We start from the raw sequence: 25026 nt of genomic DNA on the forward strand, positions 1-25026 counted from the left end.
TCTGATCTATAAAATTTCAATGTTGGCAATATTATACCTGATGACTGTCTGTCAAAATGCTATAAATAAAGATCTTATTCAACTTCATTAATGACTTGTTTAAATTTACATCCACTGAAAGTTATTCAAGTTCCAGTATGGTCCCCCTTACTGAAAGAATTTAAGTTCTAGTACGTACGCCCCGCCCCTCCCCTTTACTGAAAGAAAATTCGGAAAAAAAATAAAAAAAATAATGAATAAATATATTTAACAAGTGAGGAACTTACCAGCAACTGTTTGTGTGATGCTGCGAAGATGTTCTTCAAGTTCATTGGAAATATGGACAGAACAAGCTATTTCTTTGAAGTAGGCCAGAGGTCAAAATATAGGTCACAGTGACCTTGATTTGGTACTCTGTAAATCACCTTCCCTTATCGCCTTCCCTTAATGTATCTATACACAAGGTTTAGTGAACCCAGGTCTTATAGTATAGGAAATAAGGACCAGGCAAGCTATATATATAAACATGAAATGAATGCATAAATAATTATAATGCACCAGATGGCAATCTGATCTGAAAGTCTAAATAATTACATACGAATATAGGGGGGGGTGTCGCAATATAACACCCTATTGCAAAATATTCATTTTCATATTCCATGTGACCCACAGTCCACCAGCAGTCAACATTTCATATGGGAATAGCAACAAGAACTGGTGCAGTTCAACATATGTGACTATCGAGTAAATGGCTGCATAATTTAAATATCACAATACCACCATACTGTCAAATTTGGACGTCCAAACTAATAAATAAAAGTTGCTAAAAGCATTTTCAGCCTAGAGTGAGCACAGTATTTCTATGGCCAATACAAGAATCTGAATGCATAAAGATTTAAATTAACTCTACATACTAATATGTTCGACTGTTGTGGTTGAAATAGTATTTGAAACAGTCATCATCCTCCTCCCCTTCTCCATGGCCAAGAATTTGCAGTTCCTTTGTACTGCAAAAGGTAATCGCCTCTCTGGAAGGGTACCCCAGCAAAAACACCATACCCTGACAAAATATGTTAAACATGCATTTAACAAAATGTATATTTATTTTAAGTGACGTTTTATAATCTGTAGTCTCCAAATATGTGCAGGTAGAAAAACATGGTTAGCAACAAAACTTTAATCTAAGTTTGATATATAGAAAGATACTGGCCATGGACCACATACATGTATTAATATTATTACACATTTTGAATGGTGAAATGCTCCTCCGAATGAGTTCGTATTTAAATTATCACATAAATGATTTGTTTTGTCCACTGGTAACCATTCAAATTCAATTTGATTGAAACTTTATGCTACTTACAGATGTATGTATCAATAAATTTCAGTACAAAGAGGGCATGGGACATGTCACGGTTGGGGGCCACGCCATTGGGATCAGTTGTGTCGGTGTGTCGGCTGGATTTCCACATTGCCATTTCTAAAATGATTCATCACAATATAGTGGGGTGGTTTCGTTGTGCCCACTCCGTATAGAATAATTGAAGGGTGTTGTTTTATGGTAACAAAGGAAAAGTAATTATATACTTTATCATATAAGTCAGTATTTTTCTTACCTGTGATGTTTTTTACCTGTGTTTTTCTGCCTTAAATTGTAACATTTTAACACATTTATATATATATTATTTTGTCTCTGATATGTCTTTAATTGTTTTGGCCAGATCATCCCCGAACAATGACGACAATGGGGTGTTTTGTTGTGCGCATTGTCCGTTTAAATCAGGTTTTATAAATTCCCAACGACGTTGTAGCATTGGTAATCATTGAAAGGAATCAAACAGCAGTTTTACTGTCTATGTCTTTCTTCTCACTTTTCTGTTTGAGAAGAGTGTCCACAACCTGAATTAGCGGAATCAGTCCTTTGACTAACCGCTGCTGACTGTGACGCAGTTTTATGTCCCGACTTCGAGTAATAGTTCTCAATTTTCTCTGTCCCTTTCGTAGAGGTCCATTTCTACTCTCCTAGATGGATACACTGAGCATAGGATGTTTTTATAAATGCTGAATGCCTGAAAAAGTTGTTATGCACCGTTCTCAGTTTTTATAACTTCTGAAATAAGTACAGTTAAGATATGGTATCTCAAATGTGCTACAGCACTTTTGACAAATTGGCAGTGTTATTCGTAAAACCCTTTCCCATGGTATACTAGCTACACATGTCTATAATGTCCCTTTCGTGAAGGTCCATTTCCACTTTCCTCGATGGATACACTGAGCATAGTATGTTTTTGTAAATGCCGAATGCCTGAATGTACTCAGCGATGGTGAGTGACCTAGGCAATCTTGGGTCTTGTTTCTCTGACGTAGTAGAGGGGCAATTGAAATACGGAATTAACAGGCAGGCTAAATTTATATCCTTACCCTCAACAATCTGTTTCCTGATTGTCGGAGATATTGTCTCAATGAAAGGAAGAGATTCCGCCGCATATCCATAGGTTGTCCTCACGTACGGTGTTTGCTGGTCTGAAGCTGACGTCGCTTCAGGCCCGGGCCCGTTATTCAACGCTGTCATCGCCATCTGAATATTTTCGTATTCTGGCCTTGTCGCCTGGTTGAACATTTTAACCAGTTCTGAATGTCTTGTACATTTGTAGGTGGATTTATTCTTTTTTTTTTTCAGTTCTTCCCTTAATTTAGCCACGAGCCAATTATCCGGCCAGGAAGGATCATATGGAGTACGGTGTGTAGTACTATGCTTTGGCGCCATGTCTCCGATGCTACAGATATGAAAACACACTTGCAAGGATTGCAAAAACAACAAACCCCTGGAACGTACACTAGTAATCTGTAGAAAAACACTCCTGAGAATAGCCGTTCATGATCACTGAAAAAACACAAGTTGATGCGCGCACGACATCAATTCCACGTGTTCATCGAAATGTAAACAAAGATGAAGATGCTGTCTAAACACGTAATCCAAATACGTTGCCCTAGATAAGGCTGTAAGTCTACATTAAGTTTCCAAGAAGGGTCCACAATATCACTGTCCCATTATTAGCTCACCGGGTCCGAAGAACCAAGGTGAGCTTGTGCCATACCGTGGCGTCCGTCGTCTGTCAGTCAACAATTTCTTTAAACGACTTCTTCTTCTTAACCACTGATTGGAATTTAACTAAATTTGACAGGAAGCATCCCTAGGTGGTGGGGATTCAAAATTGTACAGATGGTGGGGCTGACCCCCCCAGGGGGCTGAGGGGCGGGGCAAAAAGGGGGCAATTTGGCTATATTACTTTAAGCAACTTCTTCTCTGGAACTAAGCGATGGATATCATCCATATTAGACTGGAAGCATCCCTAGGTAATGGGGATTCAAAATTGTACAAATGGTGGGGCTGACCNGATATCGATCATATTTGGTCGGAAGCATTCATGGGAGGCAGGGATTCAAAATTGTAAAAATGGTTGGGCTGACCCCCGGGGCTAAGGGGTGGGGCTAAAAAAAGTTTATTGCTTGGAAATGGTTGAGATCCCCTCCATATAACCACATTTACAATTGCTGAGTATAAAGAGAAGAATCCACATTTGCTTCCAGGATGGGCCTAGGGTCTGGCCCCACCCTTGGAAACATAGTCCTTGGGCAATAACTTTAAAACTGTTGAGATCCCCACCCCAAAACTATATATACAATTGTTAAGCATAAAGAGACGAATGCAGTCATGATATTAGAAGTGACACAAGGGTTTGCCCCACCCTTGCAGACTTAACCCCAGGGTCATAACTTTGAAACGGTTGAGATACCCACCCAAAAACTATGTATACAAATGCTGGGTAAAAAGAGACAAATGCAGTCATGATATTAGAAGTGACACAAGGGTTTGCCCCACCCTTGCAGACTTAACCCCTGGGTCATAACTTTGAAACGGTTGAGATCCCCACCCAAAAACTATATATACAAATGCTGGGTAAAAAGAGACAAATGCAGTCATGATATTAGAATTGGCCCTGGAGTCTGGCCACAACCATAGGGACCTAGTTTCCGAGTCACAGATTGGAAACACTTGAGATCCCCACCCTATAACCATACATAAAATTGCTGGGCATGAAAAATCGAATACAGATATATATGCTACAAGGATTGGCCTTGGGGTTTGGCATATTCCCTTGGATCTCATTTGGAGAATATTTTGCCATGATTGCTTAGATATCCAGGTGAGCGATACAGGCCCTATGGGCCTCTTGTTCAATCGTGGTCAAAGTATAATCCGAATATCCCATGAAGTAGGTAAAACTTATTAGGTGTCAAACTTTCTGAAAAAACTTCGTGTCTAGTGCCTTTAAACAATTTTATCTCTAGTGCTCATACATGCTTCTCATTGGTCAATTTTATCACGTGTATAGTCTACTTAAATATATATAGTAACAGATCTATATATATATCTATCTCATGCAGTACGTATATAATTATGTCCCCTACTCCCTGACCCACATTATAGTATCTATATTACTGAAGACATGATGGAATGGCATTGCATTCATGTTGTGTATAAACTCAAATTAAATAAAATTTCCATATAAGAGCCAAAGGCCTTTATGAATTCTCCCAACGTTGGCACTCTGTTTAGTCTATGGTCCCTTTTGGCCTCGTTTAAGCTGCTATCGCCTGACCCTTTGTAGTATGGAATTAGCAAGGCTGCCAAGTTAACATCCTTACTTTCGATGATGTTCTTCCGAAGTGTAGGGGTGACAGTTTCTATAAGGGGGAGGGTCTGTGCAGAGTATACGAAGGTGGTCCGAGTGGCATTGGTCACTGGTGTCCTAGAAGACTTCCCCGACCTAAAGTCTGAATCATGTAGTCTTCGATTCCTTCCCTGCTGCAGTACTGACAAACATTTGGTGCTTTATTGGTAAAAATCTGACTGTACAGTTTGTTGTCTCGAACTGACCAATCGACACACACACGGTGTCCTAGCTCCTACATTATGTAGCTGCTCCTCACACCCTGCTGCGGCTGAAGGGGTGGCTGTTCTGAAGTTATCAGTCTGAAACCGCTCGTACACCGAAGAAAGGGTGAAATAACCCCCAGTATTCTGACTGCCGGTCATATCTGTACCTGTTTGTAATCCAATATGGTTTCCGCTTATGTCAGCAGGCGTAGTAGAGCTTATTGCTTAGCGCATTGACCTGGTCATTTATCGATGAAATGTTTTTCTGCATATTAGCAATATCTGCCGAAAGTGAACTTAATGCCTGCAGAAGGTTCAAATCATGGGTGCCGCCATCTTGATTGTCACTTCCACTTCGCTGTGCATCTTGGGATCGGGCACCTTCAAGCGTGGGGCCCGCAACAGGGGAAATCCTATCGTTGGCACGCAGCAAACAAGCAAGACCCTGGGGTGTGAATTCCTTGTTCCTCACAAGCTTCTTTTAGCCGGGAAATCGTCCAGTTTTCAATTAAATCGGGGTTGTTTAGAGTAGGCCTAGTCATTCAGCGTTTGGGACCCATCTCTCAACAGCGAGAATAAATAATTAACACTTCAAGAATTCTACAATATCCTGTGAATTCACGGTAAAAACGGCAAATAAAGCAGAACTTTGATGTGCTCAGAATGCAATGACAGAAAACTTTCAGGTTCAAAACAACAATGGCGGGTCACAACGGAAGGCGAAGCAGAAACACTTCGTCAAGCAATGCATATGTCTGACAAATCACGAGAAGAGGGAAATACATATATAATATACAAAATGTTTATTAATGTCACATAATCAAGGCATGAATATATCATCACACAAGTTACACACAAACACATTTGGTGATAGGGGCAAACTCAGCTATAAGTTATACTATTTGCTGATCTTTGTTCCTCCTAACAGGAAATGCTTATATAGATCTAGATGATAACACAAAGTTGTATCATAACATGATATGTAGGATTAAGAGGAACAAAGGCCACATATAGCATGTACTGTAATGGGTACATTCAATATTCTCAACTCGGTGTAGGCAAGAGGATCTAGTAGTCTGGCTACACGTGTATATAGTGCTAGGCATAACTACAAGAGCCGGAAGAGGGGTATGTCCTTGACTTGAAGATCAATCCTTCTCATCTCGGTGTAGGCGAGCAGATCTAGACTATAGACGGGTAGTCTGGCTACTTTGAATATATAGTGGTAGGCATAACTATAAGAGCCGGATGAGAATTCCTGATAGCAGATTGTGAGTAGATTCAACATCCTCAAATCGGTGTAGCCAATACGCTATTGAGACCCAGAAGAGGAGAAGAATTGATGAGCCTTATCCTCAACTCGGTGTAGCTGTGCTTGCCACGAGATCCAGAAGACTGAATCGATAAGTTGAAATTGAAGTTGGGTCTAAATAACCCTATGAATAAATTATTGAGTATTAAAATTTTTGGGAATTTAAGTATTAATATATGTATGAATACTTAAAATATGCCAATCCCTATAAAACCTACCTGAGGCTGAGTTTGCCCCGTTGACATTTTCCTGCATTAAAATTGTTGCACAATTCCTTTCCGTTCAATTTGACTTTTTGACGGCCATGACGTTGATATTTTGTGTTATGGTTACGTTGCATTTGGTTTCCATGGAAGATGTTCTTTTTCATTCTCTGCTGCGGACAAAATGCTGTGCTGTGTGATGTGAGGTTGCAAAGTTGACAAGTGTTTACTCTGGTGTTCCCGACTATCATTGCAAGAAGGCCATTGTCCTTTAGTGACCAGTTCACTTTTGCTATCTTGTCCCTAAACGCTGTGGCTGCCCTGGCTGAGAATTGGCAATGGTAGTCGTAAAATTTTGCCCCATACATGTTTGAGATTTCTATTATGTTGGCCTCGTATCTATCAAGTTCAACTCGCCTATGTGGGGCCCTCTGGCAAACTGTTCTTTTGAATTTACCGAAGGCGGTGATGAACTCCCTTATGTTCAGCGATTTATTTAATCTCGGATCTTCGGTCTCGTTGAAAGAAATGTTAATAGAGGAACCTTCCCTATCTTCAACCTCTCTGGTTTCCAGTCTGGGCATAAGAAGGTGGGCGTGGTTGATGTCGCGACCCTCCCAAATCTTCTTTTTGAGTTTCTCAGAAATTATGTCTATGTGAGGGATAGACTCTAAAGAAACCTCGAATTCAGAAATAGGTAGACGGTACCCACCTGTGGATGGCGAAGGCGTCTTACACGTCAGATCCCTTGGCAATTCCGATGTCCTAATAACAATCAAATTCGTACTAGAAGGAATCATATTCACATTCAAGTTCGTACTAGAAGGAGCCATGTGTTGTTGGTTAGAATTTCCGACGAGTCCCAGCACCGTTTGCTGCAATCCTAGCACGGTATGCTGCATAGATTACATAGCCTCCATCATGTCCTTCAATGTAACGTTTTCTGTCGTGGGCGCGGCCATGTTGGATGACGTTACGTTTGTTTATGTCTAGGTATTGCTAAGGGTGGAACATTTAGAAGTTATTCACCAGAATGTAACAATGGACTCTAAACGGCATCAACAAATGCAGTAATCCTCAAATTTGTCAAATTACTGCACAGTACTTCTTCGGTGGTCGATCTACAACAGTGATTTTGCATTAAAATATACCAAATATTCAATGGTTCTTGATATCAGATCTCTTCTATATACATTGTGTCATTTAAAGCAACATTTTCTGATAGTTTACCTATATATTCATGTTAAAGTTATTGCACAGCTCTTGCCCATTAACTTTGATTTTTTGTCGGCCATGTTTATCCACGTCTTTTCTACCCACTCCTGACTGATGTTTAGAATGTGACACTTTGTGGCGCTGCTGTGGGCAGAAGTTAAACCACACAGCTGACAGGTGTTCGCTTAGCGTTACATACTACTATGTTTAAAAGACCATTGTCCTTAATCGCCCAGTCCACCTTGATGTTATTGTCTCTCAATGCTGATGCTGCGGCCCTAGCTGAGAATTGGCAATGGTACTCATATAAACGAGAGCCATAGATGTTAGAAATTTCGATGATATTGGCTTCATATCTGTCCAATTCCAGTCGTCGCTCTGGGAATTTGGTGCACAGCACCCTCTTGTACTTTTCAAAAGCTGTTATGAATTTAGAGATATTGAGCGACTTACTTAGGCGGGGGTCTTCTACCTCATTCAGACTGATATGGTTTCTGTCTATCCTATTCCCAGTATTTTTCCTCGTTTCAAATTGTGGGATTAGAAGGCTGGCAAGATTAATGTCTCTACTCTCCCATATTTTCTTCTGGATAGACTCAGACACGACATCGACATGTGGAATACACTCTGCCGGTACTCCATATTGAGATTTAGGTAATCTGTACCCACATGTACTGGTGCTGGCTGAGGTGACATTTGCCGTGCAGTTGCCAGTATTTCTCAGGGCTTCTACTGCTGTGGCGAGGGTATATCCTGTCGATGATTCTTGAGCAGACACCTTAAAGCCGTCATCTGTGAGCTCGTCATCGCTATCATGGTCTGTTGTAGCTCGATAACTGTTTTTTGAAGCTGCTGAATCTCATGGCTATTGTTAACACTGGGCGCAGCATGTTGGTATCCCTCCACCGTGACGTACCAGATTGACTTCCTGTCGGTTGCGCAGACTGTTCACAAACCGTCTGGGTTGAGTGCGCGGAATGTTCCACGTCAGAAAATAGCTCCACATCGGAGTTGTCCGAAGCGTAAACTTCTGAGGATAAATTGTTCGTCGCATCCAAAACTTCAGAAACATCTGCAGATGTGTTCGGAATATTGTCAGGTGTAACTGGTTCTGACTGGAAGGCCGTAACACTTACTTTTCGGCGTCTGTTTATGTTTTCGAGATACAGACTCCGTAACCCAATTTTAGACATTCCAGTGGAGGAACCATAAATGTTCAATTTCTCCAACTCACCTTTAAGCTGCTGATTTGTCCAGTTTTGAGGGTTGTTAAGAGTCCCACGGTGTTTGCTAGTTCTGGTTTTACGTCTAGTAATCTTAGTGGACTTTTCCTTAGATGCCATGGCGGGAGAACAAGCTTGAGAAAAGTTCGGTACACAAAGTCACTCGATGTAAACAAACATCGCAAAGAACCGCTAATTACATGTGAACAACTCAATCCATGGGAAAAGATGTAAAATCCAAACGTCTTATAGATAAACGATATACGTTAGATGAATAGAGGTAGAAGTGTAAACACAATTGATAAATCCCAAGCTAACTAAATTCATGCAAGTGTGTCAATGGTTTCATCATTTGACTTGTGCTCCATGAAACTCTCAATTCTTCCAAACCACAGAAATTTGTTTGGACTTAATTTGCTTTGCTCATTGATGGATGGGACACAAACATATGAAACTGCATGATAGCACAGCCATTCAAGTTGAGTCATAGTATCAGAATTAGGAATTTTGTTGACTGCTGATTCTGAGTTGAATACAGTTAAGTCATAAGAACTACACCAGTCACAGTTTTTCTTCTGCTTGCATATCTGGGTGCAGCTGTTGTAGATCTTTCACATCTGGCTCATCTTTGTGAAACTTTGTCTGCATTCTTCCACAAAATGAACAGGCGTGATGCGAGTTGTGAACTCTGTCAGACTTTTTCACTCTGCCTGTTTTTGTAGTTTTGCTTTTTTCCACTAATTTTACATATATATGTGGTTTTTAGCTCACCTGGCACGAAGTGCCAATTGAGCTTATGCCGTGGCGCGTCGTCCGTCCGTCCGTATACCAGTCAAAATCTGATAAAATCTGTCCCTCGACATTGTGTTGTTAAAAATAGGTGTTGCTATCAAATTTTCCGTCAATCGCGATTGCATGGTCTTGGACTGAACTTCATACTTACCAGAATTTAAGAAATTCTTGCCCTGTAATTTTTTTACCGTACGTCGATCGCAGTGATGTACTCCCCCTCCTCGTATTGATGAACTTGTTTTCTCAGCATTTTTATGTTTTCCAAGTTAACGACACTTGTGAAACTGCCATTCCATTGAATGATTGCAAATTTAGTCTTTGACTCCATCACTGTGCTTCCTTCGGTTCGGTTCCTCTGGGACAGTATCTGTTTGGTTCTTAAATGTTCTAGAACTTTTGTTCCAGTACTTTAGTTCTACAACTGTCCTAGAACAGTGGTTCTAGAAATATTCTAAAACACATTGAGACAAATTTAGTTCTAGAACTCTGGTATTAAAACGGTTCTACAAATGTTCTAGAACATCAATGGTTATGTAGCACTGTTCTAGATCTGTTTCAAAATTGTTCTAGAACATTTGAGGAACGGTTCTAGAACACAGTTCACAGAAAATTCTAAAAGAGTCTCAGAATATTTTCTTTTTACAAAAGATAAGAATACAAAGTCTGTTGTCAATTTTGACACTTATTATGCAACAATCGTAAAAGATTGAGGACAATGTAAGTAACAAATAATACTCCGTTGGTGATTGGAAGTCTTTACTGACAATGTGGAGAACTTGAATTGCTGTTATGATAACAAATAAACACCATGTAATTTAAATTCATAAAATTCTTTCATTAAAAAGTATTTCCCTGACAACTATTCATTGTTGTTCCTTCTTTGCATTCTGGTTCCTTCTTTCCATTTTTAACAAGTCAAATCTTTTGTTAGAAATATCTGTCGTCACTGCTGGGTACTTCCACACAACAACCCTCTCCACCAGTCTTAACTTTTGGTTGTCAAGGGTTGGTTTTATTGTCTCCCCATATTTTACCGTCTTCTTTCCAGTTTTGGTGCAGTTAAGCATCTCTTCTTTAAGGAAGTGTGTCTCACAATGGCATTAATGATGCAGACATCAGTTCATGGAAATTGTCAGATTTCAGAGAGTCCGAACATGCACCTGAGCCTGACTTAACTGTGGCTCGCGCTCTGACAGTGCTTGCAAGTGACACTTCTCAAGCTTAAAAACATCTTAAGGTAGAGACCGGTATCCTGTGATGCCCAGTTGATTTGTAAGCCCATGGTGACCTCATACTGTTCCGGCTTTTTAGAGAAAGCGATGTGGTAATCGTAGAAATGAGTGCCCCCATATTGCACAAACATGTCGTCAATGAGGTCCGAATATGAGTCGAGTTTGCGCCACCTTTCTGGCTCTTTCTCTCAGATCACATTCTTGAAACGGGAGAAGGAAATCCGGAATTAGTGAATGTTGAGATGGCACATAGCCCGGGGGTCATTACTTTTAACGACGACCTGGTTACCGGAATGATCGATGATTTTTGTTTCTGTATCACTGTCCATACCGGGAATGAGACGTGAGGCCAGATTTATATGTATGGCGCTGCGTAGATGTTGAAAAACAATGTTGACCTCTCGTATGACATCCATCGAAACCCTTTTCTTGGCATGGTCATGCATAGTAGAAAGACTTTCCCTACCTTGACCGGGGGCCTGTTCTTCTTTAAAAACTTCTTAACCCACCCCCCACCCACCCNACAGACTACAATAATTGATGATAGCACAAAACATACTTTGTTGCTGTTTATCTTTAAATTCTGAGCTCACCTGGTCCATAGGATCAAGGTGAGCTAATGCTTTTAACGCTGAATCTGTATGGCTTTTGTGTCTATCTCTCAACAATTTCTTCAGACAGCTTCTTCCCCTTGACCTCTGATTGGAAATTTAACTAAAGTTACCCCAGGTGGTTGGGTTTCAAAATAGTACAAATGGAGAACTAACCCATAACCATATAATATTAAACAATTGCTTGAGATAAAGACATGAAAACAATCATTCTATTAGAATACACCCCTAGTGAATGACGGCACCAATCTTCATCTTCAGTAGGTTAGGAGGTTTCCTTTGAACTACTCTAGAAAGAACGGTTTAATTACAGGACACTTTCTACAAACAATTTATCAATTACCTGCTCAATCTGTTTTGGCCTGTGATCTGAAATTGATCATGGCCTTATTCTCTTGTGTTTGATACCAATATATCTATCTGTCTTGTCATGAATCTTTCAAAATCAGTACTCGACAAATAAGTCAATCATGTCGGTCTATTACATGTTATTGACTGTATAGTTATACAGCCAGCATTCAGGCCTTGTCTAATTACCAGGTTCCATATTGTGGCTCTACTATATATATATTCCTTGTTAGCTGTAACTCGTCCAGCTGGATTAAACAGAAACATCATTTTACTTAAGGTGGTGTAACATTTTTCCATCCACAGCATTGTTTTAATGGTCATTGTTCCTGAAAATATGGGATACTGATGCAATTAAGTGCCACAAATTTGAATACGGCATCACAGATGACATGTGTTTATTGCATGGATCTATTCAAAATCGGATAACGACATAATTGATTTGGCTAATGAATTTGAAAGTATTTGTATGACATTTCTTTGAACAAGTATATTTTTCCGTTAGGCTGTGTTCAAGGTCATTTCCCTTTTTAGAAAAACTTGGTCATCACTTTTCAACAAGCCCACATTTCTTGGTGATGTGCCCAAGGCCATCTTCAATATTAATTTTTTTGGAAAATATTTTAATTTTGCTGTAGGTTCTGTGATACTTAACTGTTCAGGTAAGTATAGGGTCACTATCATATTATTAGCAGGAAATATTGTTGTTTTGTAGAGTTGCACATTGCTGTTTTGAACTTGGATCTTTTAAGCAGTCATTTTATCTCACAATTTTGAAAACGTGTATGTTTACAAGTTAATGTCTTTGTGATGATTGTGATGATAAACTTACTTTGTGACATATTGTTTTTTGGAAAACTCTTTCCAAGTTTCCATGCATTCTACAAGATATTTCTTTTTATCAACACGCCATGTTTTAAATTTGATAAGAACATCTATTACAATTTTTCTTAGCTTTTGATGGCACAAGAGAAACCAGTCATTCAGCTTGTGATGATGATTGATCAATTTTGTATCCAAATTTATGAATTTATTCTCAAATAGTAAATACATTGTTTTGGTATAAGAATGAATTTGTTTCATTTATTTATTTATTTATTTTTATCACATAGTGTACTGTGTTATCAAGTGAATTTACCTATGTCATAATTTGTTTTTGTGTATTTACCCATGTAGTATGACCTATCAGCACTGTGATTGGTTGCAAATTTTAATTGTTTCAATTGTGACGTCATGTCTAGTACAAGTACATGACGTCACAGACTTACGCGATTGAGTTAAAATGGCGGCTTTTTACATTTCAAGGTTGTATGAAAATTGTCGTTTAACACAAATTGATGCCACAAATCTTGATTGTATGATAAAAAGGATCTTAAACTTGTTTTCATTTCATATGAAATTTATGAAAGTTGTCAAATTTTTCATTTAAGCTCGCCAGAGGCTCGCTAAATTGAAAAATTCTTAGACTTGTTTCATAAATCTCATGAAATGGAAACTCATGTAAGGTCCTATATATATGAATTGTCTATCACCCGTTGAATATTTTGTATATTTTATTTATGCAATTCCTATTTGTATTAAGGATCCTTGTACCAATGCCAAAAACTGTGACTTTGCTTTTGAAACATGTTGTACCTTATATAGGTGGGAGAGTCACTTACGTTTAGTATTTTCAACCAGTGAAATTGCTAAACTAACAACTCAAAATATGTAATTTTAAAAAGGTTATTTTGAATATGCAGAATCTCCCCCATGGAAATTTTAAAAAGTTGGCAAGTATGTTGACAGTCGTGCTGAAGTGATATTTTAAATGAAATAAAGAGGAAGCTACTCTATGTATCAAAAACTACAACAGAATTCTCTAGTGTTCTCGCCTGCAGAGGGACGAGGATCCTCAAGTAGACAAATTGTGGATTTGTATGTGATGTTATATGGAAATATAATGTTTATACTTGGCGTACACTGTAATAGAACTGTAACTTCTATGTATTTCTGTGATAGAACTTGTAACATATCTATATGATTTCCTCACTTGAAGGATTGTATAAACATGCAAGGCTTTGGTAAACATAATTTGTTACTCTTGAGCAGGTAACATTCTTGTATATCCAAAGAACATGTTGGTGATGCATAAATTTCAGCACCCAGTTGTATCAAGCATCAGACAAATATATCAAATTTGAATCTTTTATTTAATTTAAGATGAAATTCAAAACATGTGTTTTTCTGATATAAAAAAAAAACAGATAAAAAAATATCTAATATCAAATAATTGACATCCAAATTTAACCTATTGAAACTTGATGCAGTTGGATCAAGGGAGTAAAAGTAACATTCTTTTGTTCAGCATAGAAAAAGATAAGTGCAGTCAGGTTGCATACTGGATAGCGCACTCTCCTTTCATCAAGGCAGCAGGGGTTCGATTCCCTGATCAGATGTGAAATGGTATACAGTTTCCTCCCACATTAAGATCCCAGTGCTATAACATACAGACCAATAGGAGGCTCTAATTGATATATGTTGAAAGATTTTGTTTCATGATTGTTTTAAAATAAATAAAGTTAAATAATAAGATAAATGTAAGAGTACAACATATCAGTCTTCAATATAATGGCCTTGTATACACAGATATTGCTGTAATCCTTTTAACATACTGCCATACAAAACAGGTATTTACATATATCATTTATACCAATAAATAATCTGGTGATTGCATTATATTTAATGTTAGATGTAATGTACAAATTACATGCTCAAGATTTGTGTTAGATATAAGGAGATATGCTACTGTTATCTTATTTACATCATATTGAAATTTGTTTTTAATGTATTTCTTTTTACAGTGTTTTAGTTTTCTGTAGGAATCACGTGATTCTGAATTGCTGGAGAAAGCTCAAACAGTGTACATTGCAAATATGTCATCAACACTTGTATACATTTCAAATGTGTCATCAATATTTGTATACATTTCAAATGTGTCATTAATATTTGTGTACCTTCCAAGTGTGTCTTTGTTTAATTAACCAATTAGTTTAAACAAATATTGTGTGTCATGAGCCTTTTGATGTGTTTTATATGAAATTTATTCAATGATTTGAAAGTATACTTCTACACAAAAAAAAAACATTAAAAAAAAAAAGAATTTTTATACTGGATTGTAAGTTCCTGATTATCAATTGAATTTTATATTTGAATAAAATTTCTTATTTATCGTACGACATTAACTTCAGGCAACATTTGCCAAGAAGGTTATTTTGTACCTTATTTTCAGACATTAAAAATTAAAAAGAATTTTTAAAGTGTCTTGTCATATGATAAAAATAAAAAGTACTTGATGTATTTAAGAAGTTTTCAAATGATGAACAGTTTTATCATTAAAATTATTCTTGATAAATATCATTTTTTGGCTGTTAATTTTGGGAAAGTAACCCTTTTACCCCTATGTAACTTAAATAAACTCTTGACTAAATTGATCTGGTTGAGTCCATTTTGGTCTATAGTGTTGAAAGGGTTATTAATTTATTCATGGCAACTTTAATTCTGCAAATTTCAAACTTCAATTGCTCATTGTTACATAATTTATGTTGGACATTCAACAGAAATTTTCATTAAGTTTGGTTATTTATAAAATGTGATTTATTTTTAAATAAATTGTGAAAAATGTCTTGTGTTTGTTAAATTTCTGCGACATTTATAGTGATTACAGGTGCGCAAGAAAAGGAAAAGACGGATCACCTAAAAATTCGATAATGGGAGTTTTATATACATTGACCCAAAAAAAAGAATTCTGTATGTAAAGCAAAAGAGCTGACGTTCTGGATACAACCTACCTAGTCAAAGGTCAAGGTAGCAATACCATAATGCATCAGCAGCAAAGGTTCATATTTACCAATCCGAATTAAATACAGGCTGCAACTGACTCAATGTCAAATCAACCATCAGACAGAAAAAAACACGTTTATACTAGTTTGCAAAAGTAACAAGTCATTCGGATTGATTTATGTCTCGCCTGTGGCCTGCTTTTAACAATCGATGCAAATATCAGAGAAACTAACTTAAATGCAAAGTGTTGATGGAGATGCTGACAAAGTCAATGGACCATGAAGGATAGGCCGCATCCAGCATTTGATGACTGGGGTGATATGTACTACCTAAGATGCATCTATGGATTAAGTTTGGTTGGTGTAGCACTTATACTTTCAGGAAAACTAACTTAAACACAAAAATCACAAAAGGATTAAGCAAGGAAATTAAGATGTTATGCAATATTTGAACTTATGAATATCATTATTTGTTGGGATATTACCTTCAAACCCATACATAGATACTTATACATGAAGTGAAAAGAATGACTATTTACCAATTAAATGTGATACATTCCTTGTCTGAAAATGGCAATAAAAGCCTACGGATAAAATACAGAACTACACAACTTTTCAATCAATTAACAAAACACTAATTGTGAACATTTAAACATAAAACAAATGAAGCTCAAGAACTTAATTAAAGCTTTCTCCTCCTACATTAATACACCCCCTTCCCAACAAACAAATGAAGCTCAAGAACTTAATGAAAACTTTCTTCTCCTACATTAATAAACCCCCTTCCCAACAAACATTTGCTATATATAAATTTGCTGTATAATAAGATTATATATATATAATCCGATTGCCATTCTGAAATATTTAACAGCATGTATGCTATAGATCATCAATCTTACTCAGATATTTTGACAGTTTTCTCAAAAATAAAAAATATATCAGTTATCACATTCTTAGTGTTTTTCTCTCTAAATAAATTTTTAACAATGAATCGTAAATTTATCATCTCACCACAAAGAAACTTTAGCACTACATGTGTCAGTTGGCGATTATGATTTCTGAACAAAAAGGCTCCATTATGGAAATCATCATCGTTATGACTAATATGATACAGTAAGGTTAGATATCATGACCCTTGCTAGAAATTGATTGTCTGTTTAACTGAAGGGTTTTTAATGACATGAAACTATTTTAGACTGGTAAAGAGAATTCAGACCGGTAAAGAGAATTCAGACTGGTAAAGAGATTTTAAGGGCTACAGGGAAGCTTATATTGGTTGCCTCGTAGAACAATGAAGTAAGATTTACATGCAGAAAATATTTTGATGTCCAGGAATTGCATGGAGTGACGAGGTAAGTGGCATTTGATTGTGATTAACATGTTTGTTTTGTGCTCAATTTATGTGTTGTCAAAAGTTTGGGAAAAGCAGAGACACTTAACAAAACCCAAGATATTATTTCGCCAAGAACATAAACAAACAGAACCATTAATTATTTATTTATTTTAACATAAGTACTTATTTTAACAAGAGGCCCAGAGGGCCTGTATCGCTCGCCTGAATATGTTAAAAATAATTGGTATGAAGTAAAGATATAGCACTCCATGGTAGGTACTGTAAGTACATATGAAATTTCAGAAAGATCCATCCAGTACTTGAGAACAAACTTCAAACAGAGCCCCACCCCTATTACCCTATGGGGGTCATACCCACCGTTCATACAAAATTGAGTCCCCTTGGCCAAAGGATGCTCCTGACTAAATAAGGATAAAATCCTGTCATTCGCACAGATGAAGGTATTTGAAGAATTTGCTATGTTTCCCCTAATGGGCCCGCCCTTCTGCCCCTAGGGGTGCCACACTCGCTGTTTATACAAAATTGAGTCCCTTTTGCCCACGATCCTCCAGACCAAATTGGGAAGAAATCCCTTCATCCCTTTGGTAGAAGAAGGATTTTAAACGTTTACCTCTATTTCCCCTATTGGGCCCCGCCCTTCTGCCCCCTTGGAGACCACACCCACTGCTTATATGCCCCTTGGGCAAAGGATGCTTCAGAATAAATTAGGATAAAATCCCTTAATACCTATGGTAGAAGAAGGATTATAAAGGTTTTACCTCTATTTCCACTATTGGGCCCCGCCCTTCAGGTCCCAGGGGGGCCATGCCCACCATTTATACAAAATTAGTTCCCCTTGACCCAAGGATGCTCCACACCAAAAATGGACCAAACCCTTTCACACCTACAGAAGAAAAAAAGGCTATGTTTCCCCTATTGGGCCCCGCCCCTGGGGGGCCAGACCTACGGTTTATACAAAATTGGTTGCCCTACACCAAAGGATGCTTTTAACCAAATATGGAACAAATCCTTTCAATCCTACGGAAGTAGAAGGATTTTAAAGAATTCGCTATATTTCCACTATTGAGCACCGCCCCTCGGCCCCCAGGGGGGCCAGACCCACCGTTTATACACAATTTGGTTCACCTTTACCCAAGGATGCTCCACACCAAATATGGACCAAATCCTTTTATTCCTACAGAAGAAAGATTTTAAAGAATAATTTGCTATGTTTCCCCTCACTGGGCCACGACTCTCAGGCCCCTGAGGGGCCAGACCCACGGTTTATACAAAATTGGTTCCCCTTTACCCAAGAATACTTCAGACCAAATATGGAACAAATCCTTTCATTCCTACAGAAGAAGAAGGATTTTAAAGAATTTGCTGTTTCCCCTATTGGCCCCCGCCCCTCAGCCCCCAGGGTGGCTAGACCCACCATTTATACATAATTTGTTCCTCTTTCCCCAAGGATGCTTCTGACCAAATTTTGTCAAAATCTACTCGGCCGTTCAGGACAAGTAGCGTTTTAAAGGAAAAGTTGACGGACGGACGCTGCGGTATGGCATAAGCTCACCATTGTCCTTCGGACCAGGTGAGCTAAAAATGTAACAGTTAAACATTATGGTAAAACTAAAATATTGCTGATATCACAGAACGCTTTATGGGCACGTGAATGAAACATGCTGAATGCATACAATAGGTGACATCATCAGCTACCAAGATTGTTAGTTAATAATATATATATATATAGTCCGTAGCTCAAAGCTTGTGATCCTCTGGAAAATGGAGATGACATCTTCATATAGATTAGGTTTCTATCAAATGTTTACACAAACTTTAGTATACGTACATCTGATCAGATGACGTCATGGAGCAGACATAGGATGGTGTAGATATGCATATCGTGATACTGATTACAGCTTCCATCGATTATGACGGAGAGTATATGACACGCTAGTTCACATAAAGCGAAAGTAAAATACACAATATCAAGTGAGGTCACAAACTAGTGTTACGTGACTGATAACGATGAGGTATTAACACACTTGCTGGTGCTTTGAGCAATAATGACAGAAGACTTATCATTTCTGACGTAATACATCATTAACAAATAATGTTCTAGTTGACCTGCTGATATAATAACATTTTGAAAATTAATAAGTGTTCACAGTTTAAATCACTTTCTCAAGATTAAGCAATATCTTTGTTATTGTTTTAACTCTTTACCCCTGAAGACAAATTTGCACTCTTCCTATTCAAAGGTTGGAATAGTTCATATTGACATTGCAGGGGTGAATGAGTTAAAACCCTTATTCAATGTCCGACACAAGTTGTCCCCGAAGTCAGACTACGCCTACCAGCATATGTACACTTGGATACAAATTGCTCCAAACATTTCATACCTCACCGTGACATGGGTAGTTAATGACTGGTTAAAAACATCAAAGACATTGTGGTAGTTATTTAAAAGTTCGGTTTTAGATTAGACCAGGAGCTATCGATGAGATTATCGCTGTTGTACCTTCCTACAAACTCGACAGGTCTGTGAACCAGTCCGTAATTGGCTGTTACGGAACTCGTCGTGAGGAAACATCCGCTGACATTTCGTGCATTTGGTGGATCCAAACGGAAAACTCAATGACCCTTCTTCTGGTATTATATCCAGCGGAAGGTAGGCGTTAAACTCAAACCTGTCGAAGGATCGTACTTCCATGGCTCGCCAGATATCTGCATACCGTTCTGAGGCTACTGACAGTCGAGGCAGAACATCGTCAGACTCTTTCAGCTTCTTGTACATCGGGAACATGGCGGCTACGTCAACAACACAGTAGTCGATCAGGGTTTCCGTAAGAGGTCGAACTGTCCATATCCTGTAGTTATCTTTAAGTTCCTTGTTTCCCTTCTCTTTCTTTTCCAGCAGTTCTGAGTCGTAGACGTAGTTCCCGAGACAGCGTTTGTAGCCGTTTATATTTTCCACTTCATCTTTTTCACATCTTTTAATCGACCCGTACGATCGTCTTGGTCTGTGATTTCGACGGTAGATTATGTCCAGGAGTTGCAGATCCAACACACCTGTGAGCTTAACCTTGAATTGATGCCACAAGCTGTCGGAATCTTGTCTACAGTCAAACATTAGCTTCTCGATAGATTTATTCTCCAGAATGTCACGAAGGCCACCATCAAATACAGACTGTCCCAGTTTGAAAACGTCGAAGATGAAAACCTTTGTGGTAGTGGCTACTGTTAAGATGGTTAGTTGACCTTTTCTGCTCAATTTAACTCCTTCGCAGTCGACTGCAATCAGTTTTTGGCTTTTTATTTCGGAAAAGGCTGGCACCAGACTACTTCTGTCGTCAATTAAAGTGTGGTCTTTTGGAGTCGCCATTTTTGATTCTGAAATAGAAAAAATACCTATTTAAACATTTTATGAAACACAAACAGAAAATGTGTACATGGTGTTATTGCTTAACATATCTGTGTGATTTATATTCACCGTAGAAGACATTGAATTTTAAAAATTATCTCATAAAACTATATTTGGTATATAAACATGCAAAATGCATCCCGTAGCGCTTTGCCAATTAAGGCTCTTCTGGAGATATAACTGATATTATCTAAGTATAATTTGTGAGCGAGATTTTCCTTTTGAAAACTCATTTACTATCCCTTAACATAGTTAGGCTTTCCCCGAATTAGTCTGAAGAAGCGAAAGCACTAGCAAATTGGTATCTTCGAACTTTGTTTAATTTCGACAATCACTTCTTTGTGCAATAGACGAACGTCTTTCTGAGGAGCAATTGCGTCTATTCTTTCTTGTTTTTCACTCCCATATTCATAGCTTCAAGCCATTTCAGATAATTTGAATTTAAAACTCTTGCCAATAAATAATAATACATACGTTGGAATGAAGATATTACTTTTTAATTTGTACAAAAGAGTACAGTTTCAACACTGAAATAAAACATAACCAGCTTGAAATCAGTTTTAATGAAGTTGTTCTCATATTTAAACTCAATTTATTTTGCTCGAAGTTCCTTTCTTATAACTTAGAAATCTGTCGACGGGTTAGAAAAATAAACACGACACATTGACTTAGTGACAACTACAAGTCTTGGTTAAATCTTAGACGTATATGTTATACCTACGTCTCTGGTTAAATAAAAGAATCGGAAAAGTATGAATTGTAAAACAAAAACTTGTTCACATGAACATCGACGTTTGAGCAAGAGAAGGTTTCATGATTAGTTGTGGTGCCGTTCGGAAGTGTACAACTTTTCATACACAGCATATTCCACCTTCTGTTAAATAATTATATCGCAACTGTCAATAAATACATCAAAGACAATGTGAACATTTATTGATAATAAGGTCATGATTTGTGACTGATTATTATCCTATTTACTAGCTAGCATGTTGTACATTTGAATGTAAAAATCTGTACCAAAATTGCCACAAGTGAGTCAATTTCCGTCAACCGTCGTGTCGCTTGGTTAATAAACCCTTCGTACTGAAATTCTGTCTTTGTGTGCTTGAAGGGAAATAACTCTTTCTAAAAAAGCAACTACAAATGGTGCTGTTCACAGGTGAAGCACTGTAAATATCAGCTAATAAACATTATAAATTTAATTAAAATTGAAATAAATTAACAACAGGAAAGTAAAACATCCTCCTATCTTTGACGATTGAATATATTGCTAATACAACAGGGAAAAAAAAGTAAGTCTACCATTTCTTCATTCTGAAGAGGAATCGGGAACACCTTCATTAGAAACGTTTTCTGGTTGAGGTAGGGTAAGACAAATAGGTTACTGACAACTATGCTCGTGAACTTTAAAAGATTTCCGAAAAGATCGTAGAAAAAGTATGAGTAACATAACATAAAATAACACTGGTGTGCTCTTCCCGTTCTGTGCAAATGTGTTTGCATAGCACTACCTATGTGTCGGAAGATTGTTCAAAGAAAGAGGAAAAAATGACAAAAGGTAATATTTGAAATGATGAATAATGACATATCTATAATTTCGAAGATTGTTAGAACACATTACAAAGGGTAATATTAAATGATTAGTGATATTTATAACTATTTAATTTGATCGACAAGTAAAGGTGTTGAAAAGGCGATCATCATTAATTATGTGGTTACATTTAGGCACACAAACCTCTGATAGCGACTATTTTGAATTATTTCCTTATTTCCATTTTCAAAGAACAGTTTTTGATTCCATATAATGAAATTGCTAATAGCATACAAGGGACATCTTTGATATCCCTTTGCGTAATATTCACAAACACTCAAAAATAAACTTTAAATAAGTTTGATAAGATATTAAGTCGACGTATATGCACCTTGCTATGTAACGTCATATAACAGAAACTTCATATAACAGATATGCAGGTTTTCTATCGGAAATGCATGCTGCAATTTGTGCTGGAGAAGAGGTGTGGTGGAAAACTGCCTGTATTTCCCTAAGTCGGCATTTTTGAAAACGGAAAAAAATATTGATGAGTACATAATCTTTAGTAGCAAAAATGCATGGAATAGATTTAAAACCAATTGAGTATGAATTTTTGAACTGTTGAGATATTCGGTATTGTTGATATAATACTGCAAATATAGCCATATTCACTATATCTATGAAAGTGAAGGGGTTTCCCAGACTTAAAAAATACTTTCAATACTTTCCCATCCGAGGACCAACTTTTGAATAAACATTTTGATTCCGTGATGTAATATGCAAAAAACAAATCGTATGACGGAATAGTGGTCCTCCTTTGGTAAGTGCTCAAAATAATGAAAAACTGGGTTGATCAAGTTTTTAAAACTGCGACAGATGTTTCTTGGGTTAAAGCAGTTTGTATTTCCCTTTTTGTCTATGTCCGATGTAGCCTAATGTTTAACCAGTTAGCTTGTGACCAGAAAATGTGAACAGTGTAGGTTCGAATCCACATTCAGATTCACATTTTGTTTGTTTTACTTTTTTTTAATTTTAAGGCATGTGATCATTTTCCTTAATTAAGTGATAAATATTTTTCAAATCAATAGAACATTGTATTGATATTTTAATAACATACCTATTGATTTATCTTCTATGGAATCATGTCAACAAATCACTGCATGCGTGTACAGTACAGCTACGCTTTGTAGTTGAGACATCATTTTAAATGATATTTATGAATTGTTTTACCGTCCAATTGGCACTAGTATTTTTATTTATTATCTTAACGCAAGCAAACGATGCCGAAATACAAAATATATGGGATTGGTACAAAGCAAAACAAAAGAACTGTTATTATCGAAAAGATATTACCGAACATGCGGGAAAATTCATCATCGAGGCCAGTCTCATTTGTTTTATATGCAGGAAGACTGCAGCACAAAGTTAGGAGCGCAATACACGTGTAAGACATGCTATTCGAAAACTATATGTAATATTATCATTCCGAGTTAAAGAAAGAACAAAATCAAGATGTGTGTTTTTAAAAAAACAAGTAACGGCATGACGTACATTTGTAGCAGTAGTAGTGAAAACTAAATCCTTTCAAACTTGTTGGTAATGAATGTACGATCTTGTGTTTTATACAGCATAACGCGAAATATGCATGTTTAGTAGCCATGGCCTTGAATTCGTCTGTTTACAATAATCTATTCTTAGACACGGGACTCCGATCGAGCTACCTGTATAGAAATACCTGAGGACGCGTCATACAGTGCACGGTTGGAAGCGCGCACTATATAGCGGATCATAGCTTTCGGGAAATAGGCATAGCAACGCGCCATAGCTCTTTAAATGTCGCCATCATAAGCGTATTCCTAAGCATAGTATTTCAGTCGCAGTGTTAACGTTATTTGCTGTACTTTCCTGTGATGATCGAGTTTACTGTCCTGAATCTGACAGAAAACAGTTTAAATCCGAGTTGTACTCCAATTACTTATATTGAAGGTATAAATGCTCTCTGACGGGAGATTAACATTGTGTGCACTTCATTTTTTACCGAGTGTTTCTGATAGCCTTCCGTGTGACATTGAGTTGTAATTTGTCTGTTGATTGTATAGCTAGTAGTATAGGTTACTTGCGTGTAGAAACTATGACTAAGTGAAATACTTAGTAAACTTGTGCGTGAATAAATCTAGTCTACTATTTAATACCCGCAGTTCTCATTTTCTCGTTTGTGTTATTGACTGCAACGCAGTAAGGTTTTAACAAATGTACTCACATTACGATATCGAAGCTATCAATGCTAACAAGCTCGTGTGTAAGGACCTGACTGAGGCCAGAACGTACGAGGGTTCTGATTACAAACAACTGTAAACAATTTACATAATTTTAGTGCAGTTGTACATCAGAAAACTGAGAAGTGTTTATCATTTTGTGGCGCCCTACTACCCATATCCTTCTTCAGCGGGCTAGTCATTCTTCTACCTCTTTTCCACTGGGCCTGTGCCTTCGGTACATTATCACACAAAAGCATGTTTTTGTTAAAATAAAAGGACTTTAACTTTGAATAAAGGAAAATACAGCCGAGATTATTTGAGGGGGGGGGGGAAGAGCACTATAAAGGACGAAGATTCACCTTAATTATTTCAGTCATCCCCACCTTCGTCCGCCTTTACCAGATATAACGTTTTAGGTGGGTTGTATTTATAGCACACATACAACGTTATCCAACTATGACAACATTTATAATCACACAATATAGTAATGTAAACGTATCCCATAGTCTGTTATGGAAATATACACACACAGTACAGTAATATCAGTAAGTACACATGAAACAGTACGTATACATACCTGGGATAACACAAGCCAGCTGCTGCCTTTAACTGTCACAGACAAATCTAACGATAATGAAAGTACAAGACTCAAGGAGATCCACTTTCGAACCGGAAGAAGCTACGTATACCCCTTGTCCGTTAGCTTGCGCAACAATGGATTACAAAACTATAGATAACCTATATATATGCATAAGCGCATCAAATGGTGCACCTTGTGTTTTTAGAAAATCTCCATGTCCCT

General features: G+C 37.4%; 1 protein-coding gene across 2 annotated transcripts in view; it reads right to left on the reverse strand.

Annotated features, from left to right (window-relative positions):
• Window positions 1–18545: 18545 nt before the first annotated feature.
• The window catches only part of LOC110462476 (piRNA biogenesis protein EXD1-like), a 9505-nt gene continuing 3024 nt past the window's right edge, over window positions 18546–25026 (reverse strand). The window contains exons 1-2 of one of the 2 annotated variants that reach the window (XM_021516439.1): window positions 24802–25019; window positions 18546–20404 (exon numbers count right to left, since the gene is read on the reverse strand). In XM_021516439.1, coding sequence (XP_021372114.1) covers window positions 19518–20396 — 879 coding nt within the window. In that variant the 5' untranslated portion in view covers window positions 20397–20404; window positions 24802–25019 and the 3' untranslated portion in view covers window positions 18546–19517. Of the gene's footprint in view, window positions 20405–24801; window positions 25020–25026 lie in introns of those variants that run through there. The other variant, XM_021516440.1, reaches the window with a different exon arrangement.

Source organism: Mizuhopecten yessoensis, unplaced genomic scaffold, assembly GCF_002113885.1.
Source record: "Mizuhopecten yessoensis strain PY_sf001 unplaced genomic scaffold, ASM211388v2 scaffold10797, whole genome shotgun sequence".
Classification (NCBI taxonomy): domain Eukaryota; kingdom Metazoa; phylum Mollusca; class Bivalvia; order Pectinida; family Pectinidae; genus Mizuhopecten; species Mizuhopecten yessoensis.